The sequence below is a fragment of the Lineus longissimus genome, chromosome 1, assembly GCF_910592395.1.
Source record: "Lineus longissimus chromosome 1, tnLinLong1.2, whole genome shotgun sequence".
NCBI classification, from domain to species: Eukaryota; Metazoa; Nemertea; class Pilidiophora; order Heteronemertea; family Lineidae; genus Lineus; species Lineus longissimus.
The window spans coordinates 20,461,425-20,479,222 of record NC_088308.1 but is presented as its reverse complement, the minus strand read 5'-3'; the positions used below and the strand labels follow the sequence as shown (position 1 = coordinate 20,479,222).

The 17,798-nt window shown below is 39.1% G+C and overlaps 1 protein-coding gene across 2 annotated transcripts in view; it reads right to left on the bottom strand.

Moving 5' to 3' along the window:
- Positions 1-296: 296 nt before the first annotated feature.
- Positions 297-17,798, bottom strand: part of LOC135491377 (poly(A)-specific ribonuclease PARN-like) — a 38,250-nt gene continuing 20,748 nt past the window's right edge. Inside the window, exon 20 of one of the 2 annotated variants that reach the window (XM_064777203.1) lies at positions 297-2,533. In XM_064777203.1, coding sequence (XP_064633273.1) covers positions 2,487-2,533 — 47 coding nt within the window. In that variant the 3' untranslated portion in view covers positions 297-2,486. Of the gene's footprint in view, positions 2,534-13,100; positions 14,344-17,798 lie in introns of those variants that run through there. The other variant, XM_064777214.1, reaches the window with a different exon arrangement.

Here is a 17,798-nt window from a genome sequence, read left to right as displayed (position 1 = left end):
ATGATAGCTTACCAAATGATTTTTTCGTATGTACATGCAATAGATATACTTTTGTGAATTGGGCCGGGCACTGCAATGCATGTAGTGGGTCATTGAATTGAAGGCGACTGTCGGAGCGACCGTAGAATTTCGATAGTTGGCACTTTTGGGCCGAACAGCAATGCACATTGGTTGTCGATTTCATTGTCGCTCTGACTGCCGCACCCCATTTTGTCACTGTATTCCGGGTGCCGACAGAAGTTATCCTTTTCCTTGTCTCTTTGAGAAATAACAAGCATATTTTAAAGGAATATCACATTCTTTTATTTCACGTTTACATTGTACATTTACAACAATTCTCGAATGGCGGAACATCAATTGACCTACAATAATCATGACAAATGGTGAAATCATAGAAAGAAAACATAAACATATATATCAAATGAATATCCATGTACATCTACAATTAGGAGGAAAGTACATTTTGCACTACATGTAACGTTACATGTACATCTAGAAAACACGATGTGTCGTGAACTTCATTCAAAATGGCGAGGAGAGGTAATGGTGAACAGAGAGGTATTATCATCCTGGCTCATGCCCAAGTTGCCACTTTAAAGGATGGTTGTTTTTATACAAGTTGGGTATACACTTGAAGAGTACCATCTCCTTGGAACAATGAAACCCGTGTTTTACATTAGGCGAATTACACATGGATTTTCACCAAAGAAAAATAGAATACCTTTTTGTCATTCACAAATAAACAATCAAATAAATTTTGTATTCGCGTCTGTGAATTTTATTTTTAATATGTCTATGAAGCCGGAGGTTGTAGACAGTATAAAAACTACCGACGGTGATATTTGGATGCGAAGGCGAATAGCTTTCTAACGAACACTGTGTGTATACAACAAAAGCAACAGAGTAGAAACCGGGAACTATTTTTGCAGAGAGAATCAGACATTTAGGTCTCACCGTGTTTGATCAGTGCGAACAGTCAACATAACAACAGCATATAGGCCTGAAATTCTAATTCTTTTCGACAACCAAGAATAAATCCAAATGTTTTCAAAATATAACTTGCGACGAAAAACACCCTCAAAACTAGACCTACCAATAAAAATACACGAGTCCTGGTAGGCGCGTGTTATTGAAGAACCATACAACTTCAAAAAACGGCGAAAAATAAGCTACATCAAAAATATAAACAAACAGTTACAAACAATCAAACTACTGAAAAATTTCACACATCAAGCACATTATATATGAAAAGGCCTGCGGCCCTGCGCCGATATTCAGAATTTGAAATCCGAAGACTAGTGGCGATTAACTGATAAAAGTTTTTATCAATATTTAGTCATATGGATTCAAATGCAGCGTCTTTACCAAATCAACAGAAATATGTCCAAAATAACTTTATCTGAACGCAATGCAAAAATTGCAGATGCATTTAGAGAGTATGGTTGTCTCTGATAAATACAGCGTGCAAGGGGAAGGTCCTTCTACCAACTTCCCCAGGAGCAATGATATACTAGCTGGTAAGCCTGGTAGTACTATATGAACTCAAGAGAAAATGTTGTACACCCTAAGGCCAATGCTCCCCTGCCAAATAAATGCTGATAGAAAAAAAGCGATAAAGAGCAAAACATGGGAACCACATTTATGTGTTTGACGTGTGAAGTACAAAAATAAATCATATATCTAGTACATGGTACATGTATACGTTCAGTCTAGGACTGGTTTAAGAACACAACTGAATAACTACATCAAGGCAAATTGCGATATTTTTGAAGGGTCTCACATTTCATATTTTTACCCAAAAATCCGAGAAATGTGAAAAACAAGGACATACAGACGTTGTTTTTCTGGTGTCTAGCATAGTTTGTCAACAGCTCACCTTCCCTACCAGGCGCATCATTTGCTTGCTAAAAAATTCTACAAAGTTGCATTATGACTGTTTGTTGACTATTGTTGATCCGTGTGACATGATGCTACATGTACATATATGGTTGTGTAACTAAGACAAACCTCATCTCGTAAAGTTTCTCACTTGACTTTCATTACTAAGCACTCTCCGATAAACGTGGCTGCGCAAGAATTGGGAAGCTGCATGCCCGTTGGTGAAATAGATGTGCTAAGTTGCAAACACTGATAATAGTATGCGTGATCTATACGGCCCCTCGGTGGTAACGTTATGCAGGCGCGTCTACAAAAAAACAGTGCTTTTTCGGGTAACATCACTAGCAGAATTTAAGAACAAGTCCCAGTCCAAGTCATTCAACTCATTAACTAAGTAGTCGGTCTGAAAAATGGAAAATCTGACGCCTGGGGTGATTGAAAAGCGCAGATGGATCTCCATTTGAACAAGATACGACTGTTCGATCGTGACTTATCCCCTTGCAGTGGAAGTCATCATGAGTCGCAGCCAGTCCAGTCTCTCGTTACTTGCTGTTACTGCCCATAGCTAAGCACTGGAAGTAACTCTGTAGCCTGGACACCTTTAACTTTCACCAGCTGGTCGGCTCATCAAATAGCTTGTCGCCGATGCCCTCATCTGAAAAGACACAAAAAGATGGGTATGAAAGTACAGGAAATAGGATGAAAAGTTCAGATAGTTTGTGTGCATAGTAATTTGTGCTCCTGAAACTGAATCTATACCTCCCTACGACAACGCGACCGTGACCGAAATTGGATATCAGAAAGCAGACAAGATGCACATGTATGATAATATTATGTAACAAACGAACACCCGTGACTTTATACAGCCTGCAAAATAGTTTCATTGTCAAACAAGTAACATCTCAACAGCAATAACGATAGTGAACAATAGAGAAGTCCAAAGAAAGGAATAGTATCATTGATTATATCGTCTGCAAAACAATTTCAGAGTTACACGCAAGAAACAACATTGTATATATATACATGTATCATAACAGAGCCTGATTCACTACTTCACTGCAAATTGTCTTCTAGAAAGCCAATGCACGGAAACAGGCAAAGAAGTACAATGTTAGTACATGTATACAAAGGCCAAAATTATTAAGTTCAAATTACCAGTCTATTGATTGATACTATAATTGATTGATTGACTGAGGTCGATTTTAATAACCTTCATCCTGACACCCTGCAACCAAGACACTACTGAATCTCGCGCTGCGACCTCATTTAAAAGGACCCCACATCAGAGTACAGTGCAGCCGATATCAATACCAAATTCTCATGGAGTTGATTAGTGAAGCTAATGATTGATCGATTGATTGGTTATCGATCCTGGATCGTCTGGGTCGATATCACCATAAATATTACATGACTTTGGTAAAGGCTTATTTATTGTTTCGGTTGTGATGGTATTATTAACCCAGCACTGAAGTCTAGACGGACACTTGAAAGTGGCATCAAAAGGTACACTTTGAGGAACCTGCAACAAAATATCTATTTTGAGGTGACGAGGTGCATGTGTTTGATGAATTCAACTTACTGCAATATGTATACCACATGAACTTTTTGAATCGTTGAAATTTTGAATTGGAAAATTATCCGTTTTGAAATTCTCAATCAGAAAGAACAGTTTGAATATGCGGTACATGTATGTCTCTTGCCATCAACGTAGATGTCTCTATTGAGAAGAAAATATATGATATTTAAATTTCGGGGTCGAAGCGATTTGTCTGATATCAATTTCTTGTTCATCAATGGTCTTGAGATTGACTTTGGATTGGCTCATTTGAAATTAAGGGCATTACTGCCAATGGGGAGTTTTTGTGAAAATTGAATATTGCGAATTTTGACGTGCCGCTTCTTTTTTATATAAAACAAAGAAGCATACATGTAGGTGCACGGAATTTTGTGCATGAACGCACCCATTATCCATATCATAATGTGTACCGAAAACCAGTTACTAAATGAAAATGCGTAAAAGGTTATCAACCCTTAAAGTTCAGTTCAGGTTTAAGTTTTTATGAATTACCCGATATCTTCTGTATATACCGCTACGTTTTCTGAATCTAGAATTTGTATCCGAAAGCAGACATTGTACAGGAGGTCCGTTTTTCGCGTTACTCCACATTTGATAATGACGCGAAATATCTATAGGCTACAATGTATTATGAAACACTGAATAACCTGTTAAAAGATATTTCAAATAAAGTTTTATGTTTACAAATGAAGCTAAAATTCAGACTTATGAATTATTTCCTTTGGAATTATGAAAATTCCAGACGGCGTGAAATTCCAATGACTGGGGGCGTCTCACAGCAATTTCGTTGTCGCATGAATAAATGATACACGGGAGCTGCAGAGAGTAAAAAGAAATTCAGACATTTCATTAAAGGAAGCCTATACCCCAACGCATCAAAAGTATGTACTCTATGTATCAACGATGATAATAAGTTGGTGTTTTTGTAGCGCAGTGCAATGGCGTTCTTTTAAGAACGCATTCGGTAGTGCACCCAAATTTGTTTTGATAGTGTCTGGCCCGGCACAGGGACCAGTCACAGTAATGAGAATAACGAGGGTCACACACTATTTATCGCCCTCTGCTCGTACAGCGTCGAACTACTATCAGGGCTGACCAGTGGAGAAAAATCTAAAACCTCAGGACCTTATCTGAATATAAAAAAAACCTCCATATGATTAAGATAAGCGACGTTAGAAGGAATATATTGAAACAGGTGATTTGGCAATAATGTATCCCGGGGTTGCAGAAATCCCAGGGTTTTTAAGGATACCAAATGCGTTGTCGCAGTGACACACCCTTTAATCCGAAGAGACAACGAAATTGCGCGTTTGTTGAGTCACTACAGAAAAAAAATCGTATTGAGGGTCAAAATGTGAGTCACTGCGCAGATGGTATCCACTGAAGGTGATGATATATTGGGTGGGTTTGCACAATGCTGCGTTGGTAGAGAAAAAATAAACCCCCAAAGGGTGGCTTTTTGCAACGAACGCGATTCATGAAAAGGGTTTAAATAAGCGCCTTTGAGGGTCGTTTGTGCGGCAGTAAATTACACCACCAAACCTACATTCGAGGTGAAAGAATACGTCTTATTGCTCAATAAAAATCGTATTGCCGGTTCTAGGGACACATTTACATGCACCCGCCTAATCAAACAATGTTCAGCGAACTGCTGGCATATACCGAGTAACTGCCAAAACAGTTTGTTAATGACAATGGAAATACACCCCAAGAAACACGCCTGTTTTCGCTCTTGTTCTTTTTTCAGCAAATATCTTGATACAAAGAGTTTGGGGTAGAACAGATCATTGATATTTCCATGGGAAAAAAGCCTCGGTTTTATCACAGATTTATCAAGTAACGTATCTGCAGTGAACCCTCCGCCACGTTAGAAAACTTTGCCGAAGAACTGTTATTTGCACTGTGAACCCCTCGATTACAAATTTTCGCCAGCCATTCCTGAAAGCTCTTTTGACTCAGCGAAGTGTAGAAGTTAAAAATGTCCCAGGACAGAATGTCCGGGGAACAAAGGATTCTATTATGCGCTTTTAATATATGAGGTATCGACAGCCATGCCTCTATGGAACCATACCATAATCCGTTGGAATACAATAGGGCCAGACACTTTTCAAAGGGACATTTTCTACTTTCATATTTGATACCATATTTCGAGAACACTGCAGCTGCTTCGCGACATTTATAATGAAATTCCGCCCGGCTATACGTGTTTTAGAGAAGGACAATAAAGTGTTCAATACCGTCTGATAAGGGTTCGGTTCAGTCTATTGAGATTGTAATCCTGATGCTCTCAAACTATCAAGATTGGCTGCCTTCCTGCTCACCCTCCACCCCTTTCAGTAGAGAACAAAGGAATTGACCTTGGTAAGAATCTCAAGAGTTTGAGTGACAAAGTCCCTGCCTTGGGGTATCAGGGATTTGGTCTCGTGAGAATAAACCACGCCCTTAACTATTCCTTCTACTAGCGCCAAGAAAACGTTTACACCAAGTGATCCAAATGATTTGGGTTTGCTGTTTTTCCGCGTATGGTAATACAAGTATATTGTCATTCGAAGTGGAAATGGTTTTGACATAAAATGGCCTCCGATATTTCGTTGGAATACTACAGAAACCAACACATTAAAGCAATTCTTGGTGTCACACCAGCAAGGTTTCATGCGTTCTTGACTGAGTTTTTCCCATGAGTAATACTGATAATTCTTCACACAAAGAGACTTGACAAATACTAGGTGACACAAAAAAGATTATACACCTTTGATCTTGAATTACTCCCAAAGTATAAAACTAATTTTTACCAAATTTTTTGCTGCAACATGTAGTTGAGATCAACAAGTTTGGTTTCGGATGGTTTGGTCTCATTTACCTGCATTAGTTATTACGCTATAAGCATTATACATTTTGCTCAAAATAAAAGCAAAATGAAGATGCCGTCACAACTTAAATCTGAATGCACTTCGTGGTTTATCCATGGCAACAGCCATGTTAGAAAAGCCGAAATTTTGAAAACATCAGGTTTTAGATGATTCGTCGTCATCCATTAGATGAATAATACATCAGTATAATTGTACTTTATACAAAATACGGTCTTGAGGTTTTTGTAACATACACCGATGTGCAGCTCTAATCGTTTATATTTTAAAAATGACAGAGACTTCCTTAGAAACACATGAAATTAAGCAAATATGCCTCAGGTCCAATGAACCCTTTGCTAATAAACCCACTTTTTGACCCGCCGGAAACCAATTATTTTTCATAAAGGCCTACGTTCTCCGAATGCAGCCGAGGGCATCCGTACCAAATATTATTTTCAACGCGCTGTAATATTGTTCAGGCAAAGAAACTCACGAGCTTTACATAAGCATTTTGGTGAAGAACTAGTCAAAGTTTGGTTAGTCATAACGTTAAGAAGGCGGGTCTGGTTAACGCCAAATAAAGATATCGTACTGTTTTTGGACACGTTCCCTTTCGCTGATCGTCCTCGACCAGCTGAAGTTGTTTTACTAGTAATTTACAGTGGGTTAACGTTGTCGCTTTTCCTGATACCTTTATGTGAGTGTGACAAATGCACATGAGCTGAGGAGTGACTAAACATGATTGAAATGCGATCCGAACTAACGTAACGGGTATTCGAATAAGAAAACTCGATTAACTTCAAACGAATGAAATTTGCAAAGAACCCTGCCCTAATTTCATATTCACTTAACTTCTTTAAGAAGTCGTGCAAATCGAAATCAGTGCAATGACAATGCGTGTCATCAACTATCTCCTTCTGGCGGGCAGTTCCAAACATGACGAAACTTATAAAAGAAGTGTTGTACAGACTTCCTTGTGTCACTTGCTTTAAAAACATCAACTTTGATGGAGAAAATACACGGCATCTCTCTCATGCAGAGTGATGACGATATTTGCACAAGGGATGTAGCTGAGAAGACCCTCGGGCCTTGACTCATTGGAAGCCAATCAGACGACCCTTCTTTGTGACGTCACGAGACCTGTAGCTGCTTGCCTCATAATGTTATCAAAGAATGGCAAGGTAAACCTTTCGGAAAAAGATCGAAAACTCAAAAAGTGAACCGAAATTGGCGAAATATTCACAACAGTGCATGAAACCAATTTGTCAGCGTCAACTAGTTCACTGTATAAATCCGATTTTGGAACGGAAGTTGGAAGATTTGAACGGAAGTTATTTTGCCCATAGCAGCATTTGCATCCAGCAATCCTTGTACACGGCAGTTATTCTTAGATTTCACCAAAATAAACGGGCAAAATAATGAGCTTTCTGTTCTTTTTCAAGACAGCAGACCATCAGATCTATACCCAGATACGTCAAAGGTGTCGTTTGTAGGTTTAGTTGTTCTTGTAAGGGCGTTATTAGAGAAAATATAATGTGGTCACGTCAGACATAAAGCATTCTCAAGACACATGTGAAACGTTCGTTTCGGATACTACGGTGACCCCATTGTTGACAGCGTCCTTTGAATGTAATAAATAATTGTCCGAAATTCGTGAATTGAAGCAAGGTCAATTTAAGTCCAAGTCGTATTGACAAATATCTTTTTACAGTTTTACTGAAGAGACTTCGGGCAAACTCTGGTTGATATGAAACTGAGCATCTCAAACGAACGTCCATTCAACCGGTCCAGGTTCATATCGCGTCTGGAAACCGGGCATGGATGCTGGAAGAGGTCACACCCGTCGGTCGGGGTGATACCAGGTGACGCCCTATATTTGGTGGCAATCAATTTCTATTTTTGCGCCGTTTCCGAAGTTTCTTTTTGGTAAAGTGGTAACAGGACATCTTGGTAAGTGACTACATGCTCTCTTGGATGTATACGAAGTGGAGTCAAAATGCTTAGTTGAAGAACATCGAATTTTATATTTATGTGCGTATTTCTTTCTTAGTATCAACGGAAGTGCATGGTGCCGATTTGGGTAGTGCCTGGAACGGTTTGGATCTCTATAGCCATGAACCTCGCTCAATGGTTGGAATGGGCACGATCATGGGACCGTAAGCCAGATCTTTGAGTATGAACATCAACACCTCAAAATAATGAAGAGAAATCTCCTTAAAATCATAAAGCTGTGCAGTTTGCTAAGTTATCTCAACGTTCTCAAAGTTGCGCATCATTTACGAATTCCAACATTAAGAGGGAAATGCAGTCGTCTAATTACAGTTTCGATTCAACTGAACTGACAAACGTCGTTTTCTCACTAATAAACTACATGTACCCGCACAGTCGGAAATATTGAAGTCGCATTCCAAGTCGTGGTGATGGCCAACGACTTCGTTCTATCCGTGTTATGCAAAGGTCCAATTTGGAATTCAAAATATTATAGTAAAGATGCAGGTGGGATATCTATATGAAAACGTCCGTCGATCAAAAAATCACCAGTTAACTGTAGTTCAACCTCGGGTGGGAGTCGGAAGCCAGCGCAGCCTCTCCCTTGCAAGCAACCTCCAGAAATGCTGCACGAAGGTATAGTTCGGTATATCTGCAAGAATTGATATTGTGGTCTGTTCTTGGTATTAGGAATGGCAGTTGAGTATCAGAAAAAAATCCACACTGATTAATCCGCAAAGTGACTTTAGGTTTTTAATACGAGGAAGGCCAATAATTGAGAAAGAACCACAATCAAGCGCTAACGGCATGCCTATTTGAACTAAGCTGATGATGCTTCTTTATTTATAAACACGATACATACATGACAAAAAAGCACAAAAGTCATAAATTTAGATGACCAATTGAGTTTGACTTCGTCATATTCCATTAAACCAACAGTGAGATGTAAATAATAATATTTCCATTGACGCACACGACTCTAGTCAGGGCAGACGATATTATCATAATGAATTCAGTTCCTCCGCCAGAGAGACGCTTGTTACCATGACAACCGATATGCTAAGTCGTAAACAATAGAATAAGATACGTGATAGCAGTGACAGGCGTTCAATGGCAGTGTCGTCTGTTGGTGGAGAGGGCTTCAGTGGTTGGATGTCATCCCTTTGAGGTGGTTGTGGTGAGGCGAACATGTTCAAGGAGCCGTCTTCGTGGATGTCCTTGATTCGTTGATCAACGAATTATTGATGTCTTACTCTTGATAATTGGAACAACATTTTTACAAGGGTGGAAAAGGGGGCTACGATGCCTTTTTTGTCATTGCTTAGAGATGGTTGCGTGTTTCAAGGCTCTTTATGTGGCTATAGGGTGTTTTCAGTTGCCTGAAACGTATTAATGCAGACATCGACGAAGTAGTGCTGGCAAACTCTTGGAAGCTGGTACACTCCCGACGTAGTGGACTGGCCTCGTCCCGACGCCCGAGGGTGGCCAAAGGGAAGAACTCGACCTTTAAATGGGGTGATGACCTATCCTTCTCCTCAGGGTTTCAATGTAATCAGGGCAGTGCGAACAATATTCTGCATGTTGCTATGTATACTTGACAAAAAAGGATCTGCATTGTGATTCTGAAATACAACACTCTTTAAAAATCGTGGTTTCTGGAATGGTGACCTAGATCTGTAGTTCGTTCAGAATGAAAAAATGCAGATCGAAAATTACCAGCGCCTCCAATCTTTCATTTTATCAAAAGACGTTCTGTTCGAATTTGACATAAATGCACAAAAAAACTTGACCTGGACTGTTCGGATGCTGCATCAATCTGCATTTAATTGTCACTGTGAAAAGGGATCTACAGCAAAGAGCAACATTTCCTTTGTGCCAGCTATTGTTCAGGTCTTGAAAGTTTTTTTCTTGAGGCGTGTCCTGTGCTGCATGGGTGGGGTTTCACGGATTTGGGCACATGAGATATGCGCCCATACCTTTGCACTTTTGCAAATAGCTGAAAGACACATGAAATTAGCCTGCAGAAGGTCAAATCTGTCCCCTAGTAAGGCACTCAAATATAGCTCCTTAGGTCCATACATGTATACCATCAAAATGAGATTGATATGTGCTAGGAGGTAGTTAGTAGAATAATACCATTAACTCTGAAGGAGGCAAGTACATCTGCTCTGCTCTATATGAAACAGACATTACAGCTCAGTTCATTACAGAGCCACTACTGAACAGTTGAGCAGACAGGCATGGCATGACCAATTTATGGAACAGACAATATCTTGCCATATACAACGTATGGCAACAGTCCTAGTCTCACATCACCCGGTACATCTGCTACACAAACCACCATATCCTCCAGTACATCTCCTCACTGTCCATGTACACTGATCCAGCTCACATTGCTTTTTTCTGGATATTCCCTGTACAGGAGCTATACCGACCATATCAATTCGGGACATCTATGGCAACAGCCCATGTACGTCCATGTACATGTACATTTACCCAGTCCAAAGGAGTCAGATTGCTTAGTGCCAAAGTACACAGTATTGATTGCCTGTATCCCACGAGGCAAATAGAGAGATTATATATCAAGATTCCCACTTTCAATGCCATCGAACTAATAGACCATAAAATATAAGCCATTTTATGGTTCATCAAGGACAAACTCATCAAGGACGAATGGATGAGAGTTCAAAGAGCTAACTGCCATGGCAAAATATCTCAATTCTATGTAAAGCGGAAATCAGCTGATTTGATATTATGATAGGTCAACTGCCTAGATCTGTAGTACAACCCTTCAAGAGGACACCTCAGCCAAGAGGACAACCTCTTAACCTTTAACTATGTCTTAATGAGGCAGGATATCACATCAGTATGCATTTTTGTATCAAAGTGGGTGTCCTACTAACAAAGGTGTCAACGAAAGGAGGTTCCACTGTACAGGGACCAGACAACTGAATAGCATAGCCTAATTAAAAATTGACATCCCTTCTGCTTTGTGCCAGTTATGCGCAAAGTACAGGCGACTTGCATACCTGACGCAATTTAAGGGATGTCAATTGTCATTTTGACTGTACCATGACGTTAAATCCCGAGTGACCTTGGTCACCAACATGGATGAACGTTTAATCACCAAATCTGACCTTGATGTCAGCGGCAATCAAAGAGAGCATAACTCTTCATCAGAAGCTGGGCCCAATTGCTCATTCCTTATTGGAGACAAACTCCAACCTGTGCTCAACTTGGCGTTATCTCCTTCATTAAACTTCATTTAAAAGAGTAGCGTTATGACTCGACGTCAACATCACTGCTATAATGGCAATTGAGCAACTGGGCCCTCTACATCTACCGCTTTGCCATTTCAAACAGATCAATTAATAAACCATTGCAGTCAAGGACATGAACTAATTTTTTTCGTAAAGAACATTTTTATTGACCCATGTTACCTTATCAAAATACATTTATTACAGTAGGTCAAAAGCACATGATATATAGACTACAATCAAATAAATATTTGGTTGTTTATATTTAAAGTACATGTATTGTTAAGTCACTTTAGTTTATCTGATATACAAATAGATTGAAATCATCTGGTGCCGTGACAATACTTGGTGCACTAAAATAAACTGAATTACTTGAGATTTTCCTAAAAATTAAATTCAACACCTACAAGTAGTAGGTACAACACTGGTGGTATTTTGATAGCATCAGGGAATCAGTTCTATTATACAAAATGCATTGCTGACGAATGATGCTCTGAATGTACTTGCAAAATGAGGCTGGATTAACTCTGATGCACCCTGTATGCAGCATTTTCAGACTACACTATTCTTTTTTATTCAAACTATCACCAGTGCTACATGTTTAAGGCTAAAGCTAACCTTTACATGACCTCAATTTTTGACACCTCAGAAGATTTATGGTACAGTCTAATAATTTTTATTGATTTTTGCACAAGTCTGTCCTTATTTATCACTAATTGTGCCATTATACTGGAAGTACCAGATCCCCTTGCTTTATTGCTGTTTCATCTTATTTAATCATGTTTTCATGGCTAGTGCAGTGCACTCGGGTTGCTACTATAGTTCATTCGTAAATGTTTTGTCCGCGTTGTGTTTCTGCAAAAATTACAGCATGGATTTTTTGAAGCTTTCTGTTTAGCAAGAAGAAAAGGAGGCCAATGTGATTTCTGACTGTGGACACCAGCAGCACAGTCGAAGAGTTTCGGCCCCCTGATCAAGAGGTTGTGGGTCCGACTCCTGGCTAAGTTGTGACTTAGATCCCTTGCAAGACAAGAATGGAATGAAGGGTCAAACTGATTCTCAACCTTTTATCAAATTGTCTTACCCTGGCCATGTCAATAAGGACAGCCATTTTGATGAACTCTGGTTTGGTGAGTCCATAAATACAGCCAATCATCTTTTATGTTCCAAGCGCACTCTGTAGCATGGTAAGAACAAATGATGATAAAGGCAAATGTTAAACCAATCAAGTGGAAAATGGTTGCTTCTTCAAGGTTGGGTTCTCAGGGTTGTTAATAGAGAAGTGTCTCAAGATAATGCTGGGTCAGCATAATGTAGTTTTCAAAGTTTTTGTGTAGAGGGTGCTAAGGATATACAACCAAACGTGGACAAAAAAAACTGGTAGAATTCAATGTACATTTTCCAATACATCCAAGTTCATTTGTGCAAGTGACATACAGTGTCAGTTGCATTTGGATTTGTCTATAGCTTGTAAACTGATTTCAAGACAAATCTTTGATTTCGACCATACATCTCGGCGACAGTCCAAGGTTCTTGAAGCAAAGCTGGTTTCAAACCTTTATAACAAAATGCAATGGGTTTGTAAATGGCACAGCAAGGACACTAGACATGCTCTTCAATTTTGAAGAAAAATGCAAATATTTATGACTTATAGTGTTCTTGCCATATTATTCCTCAGATGAAAGCCATTGGGTGAAAAGCGTCTTATTTCTCTGGTGAAAACCATGTCATCCCTCATGTGAAAACCACATCATCCACCTGGTAAAAATCATATTATCCTTCAGCTGACAATCGTCATGGTATTTCCTCAGCCACAAAATGAAAATGACAACATCAGATATATCAGAAAAACTAAAGCTATGAGAAATGTTCCTCCACGTATATCACATAAATAGCAAAACGTTTAATCTTTACGCAAAATCACTATCACCAGATCTTGACTGAAAAAGAATTCATCCTTTGCTGACGTTATGTTACGTTTTATTTGTAATGTAAAACAAAAACTGACCATTTTCTGTTGCCATGATAAGAAGTATAAGATGGTCCCTAAAATGTGATACCTTTGTGTACTTGCATTAGCGAGAAAAGTATTTTGCTTGCTGTGCCTCAACAGCAACACTGCTACGAAAGCAGAAAATATTGTAACAATAACCAATGAAAAAGCTTATAACTTAGAAAATACTCTTTTGAGCAACTATAAAGTCTATGTTGTTGTATAGCCTTGAGACCAGGCTTATGGCAAAAAAATTACCATCACGAAAAGCCTGATGCACTGATGAAAGAAAATCACATACTGTATATCAGGCTGAGCAGAGACGTTTACAAAAATTCATATTTTACTTTGCATTATAGGGAATGCTTTCCATGACAGAATGAAAAGAAGAATCACCATTTCGCCCTTTTGTGGAAAAATGCTTTGCAGGATAGAACAGTACTTCGAGTCGGCCTACACCAAAACGACCTTTTCATCACAGAAGGGTCCTCCTAACCATCAGATAAATGGTCAGCACAAGGTCTCGAAGGTGTGAGTGTATCATCAACACTCATTCTTATCACCACTTTTAAAGTCAGTCTTGGAAATGGAGAGCCATTTGCATCTTTATTAGGAAACAGACCACTGGGACTTATGGTGGAATTTTAGCAAAGTTTCTCTTGCATGAATGACAACATCATTTTTGAAGTATAAAGCCCAAAATGGGTCCTGCTTATATCAAAGTTCCTGACAATCAAGTCATCAATGTTTTTTTGTGTATTTTCTAGCTGTTTCTTGACTTTTTCAGGGCCAGGGCATAGTCTGCAAAGAAGAGGCAAGCATGTCATTAACACACACATCATACCGAATAATGATACTGCTTTAACAGGCACCATCCAGGACAGGCTGCGTGGTAAGTTAGAAGGCTTGCCTTGAATACACAAGATTAAGACAAGATTCTCTGTTCAGGGGAACTGAGTCTCCGGGTTGAATCTGATGCCCACTTCTTCACGTTTGAAACAGCCTTAAATATTGTTTTTGTTCACAATTTCAAATTAATCAACTAAGATGATTTTTACAGCAGCACTAAAGCAAAGGTGTATGAACATGGACAATTGCATGGTACGTCTAACATCAAAGGCAACACAGTGGCAGGAATATCGTTCAAGTTAGGAGGAGGTGCACTCAAACCAACTCAACAAATGATACAACAAAGGATAAACAAGAGGTTGTTAGTTGAGGGGGGAAGCAATAACAGGGAAGGGAAATCAAAACATTGATAAGCCGAAACTGAAATCGGCAACCCGTTTGTTGTCGAATGTCAATGAGAGAACAATCAACATAACATAGGATTGAAACAGTATGTGAATAGTTGAACCACTCCGTAAAACTGCCCTGCTGTCTTTTGAGAATCTGCATGAGAAGGAAACTCTGAATGGATCGATGCTTACTTGGTTTCCTAACATATAAAGTGTGGAAGGCCAAAGATCATCTAACTACAATGACATCAATGTATCATCACGATACAATCGACAAAGCATTTTGCTCCATTGCAATACCTTTGTGTGTGCCCATTGTGTTCATTTGTAGAAAAATCATGTATTGTCCCAGCCAACACCACCCTGTATAGACCCTTTTATCGTCAAGATAAGGGAATAAAGTGACATTTGTCCTAAAACAGCTATTTTTCACCAAACCATTCTAAGCTAATACAGAAATGAGAGAGGGACCTCAGCAACCTGTATCATGACATATTGTTGTTCCTTACACTTTCCAGCTTTGAAGTGCTATTAACATGAGGACCAGAAAAAACTTCAACAAAAGCTGTATACCTGATTACATTTTCTAACACACACAGGGGCGTCTTGGTGGCACACTTTGAACTGCGTTGGCACAAAAGATGGACATTATCTGGGTAAGATATTGCCAGTTGAAGATGGAGAAAAGATGAAACAGCTCTGGACATTAGTCTGTAGTCTAGCCGTGTTAATACTACTGATTTTGCAAGACAGGTTTTTAGGTAATTAGCTCAGCGAAAGGTGCACGGACAATGATCATGGACCTACCGTAAAGTGGATAGTGTGAATAATCCCAATTGCAATCTCTGGGGAAATATCCTAAAATCACCATTTCTGATATCCTGATGATATATAAGCAGTAATCTGTGATGAAAGTTTTCCATATGGCAGAAACTGTTTGCACAAGTTTTTTGTCACCTATCATATTCCTTTTTGCTTTCTTGGCAACTGTTCCTCACCCTGTAATCACACCAGGGAGTCATATTCTCATCCATTTTCTGATAAATTCACCAAGTCAAGTGCAGGATGTCACACTGGGTATCCGTGTCAATCAAATTAGAGAGAGATCGCGACCAAAAAAAGGCATAATCGTAATCTTTAAGAAACATTCAGTGTCGATTGTTCTTCCAAGGCACTAGCTCCTTGTCTCAAATGATGTCTGCTCCCCAAACACCCACACATGACTACAATGTACACCCTTGAATATTGTCCCTTCCAATATTTGAAATATAAATCTAAATAAAGAATCGGGCCGATATCGTTTTTTTACATTTTATTTGCAATTCTTTCAAAGCTTTGAATAGACACATTTCCTGTTTTTAAAGCTTCAAATGGTCCGATTTTCCTGTGAAGAGGCAAGTTTTCTATAAATAGGTCGACAACTTCCGAACTGTTAAAACACACGGCAAAGTTATGAATACAATTTATGAATTAATGCCTATTTGGGGTGAAAATTTCCAAAACGGCTCAAGGAAAGGTTTAGTTTAGGGAAGAGGAAATGACCAAATACATAAACCATGGATCAAAAACAATGGTAAAGCAGTTTGGTTCCCCTATTAGGAGGTAACTTAGTCGACTCTCTTGAACTTTTAATAGGGGCAGTGGCAAAATAGAAGCCAGACATCATTGTCTGACTTCACTGAATTTCAATTTTAATTTCTTGTCTAAAAGGTCGCAGGTCGACCATGAAAGGCCAATCGGAATCAAAGATGGTGTTAAAAAGTAAAAGTTAGTTGCTAATTGGACACAATTAAAAGGATGGCTCATTGTAAGGTAAACACATCGGTCACTGGTCAGCTGAGAGGCTATTGTTATATGGATGGAGACTGTATTGCCAGACATTTCTATAGGATTAATCTCCCTGGTAGAAGTCCTCCCCCTCCCCCAATGGCCTTTAATGTAAGATTTGGCCAGTTTCGGCTTCGTTTGGTTCATTCCATGTTGCTCTGAGGGCTTGTCTGGCTCTGTTCCCTCTTAACCTGTCCATGTATTATTTGCAGATATTGAATGATGGATGACAGAGGCAGCTACACAGGGCATCCCAAAAGACACACCGCACAAGGTTACATTTTCATCGATTCATCGATTTGATATTGTTTAAGGGGCAATATCAAGGCTTGAGCTAGGAGGTGACAGGTAGACTTGAGGTGACAAGCTACAGGCCTGGGTATAGAGTTCAATATTCTTCATTCAAGCAATAGGTTGGATGAAAAGGTTTGATGTTCTCCTGCCTATAGCCCCCCCCCCCCCCCCCCCCCACAGTACGTAGGACCAATATCCCTTCAAGTACATAATGTGATCAGAACATTACCCCAGAGAGTTTAACATAATCCTGTGAGGCATGGACGTTGTCATTGGAAACAACTCAAGTGTTTTAACATAAGTTATGTAAATATCATCATAAGTGATTGTACTGCTATTGTATTATCAGTAAACCATGTCTCACCAACAGTTGACTGATTTCATAGACAATCATAAAAAGAACCAACTCTCTATTCACTTATATAAGGTCACCTTTAAGCTTGTTTATCCATACTTTCATCACCATTATGCAATGCATATCACTGGTCACAGTTTCTTAACCCTAACTGCCTCATTTGTTTTCAATGTTACTCCTGATATTACTCAGATCATAATCTTTCATTTAAAGGACAATGGTAAAAGGAAGTAATGAATATATCCCACTGACCTTATGATAGCAAGAAAAGGGTATTTATGGATAGTAGGACACACTAGAGGTGGTAAGTCTGAGCTAGAATTATCAGTGCCAGAAAAATTATACAAAACTCCTCAAATTGTTATTTAGGAATATCATTAAAAAAGATGATATTCAAGCTATACACAGAAGTCCAAGGTGTTCAACTCAGGACAGTTGGCCACCTTAAATATTTGCCAAACAATCAAAATTTCACTATCACCGAACTATCATTGAATTGAGGAAGGCATTCCATTGTGCTCATCTGATCCCCAACCAGCAAG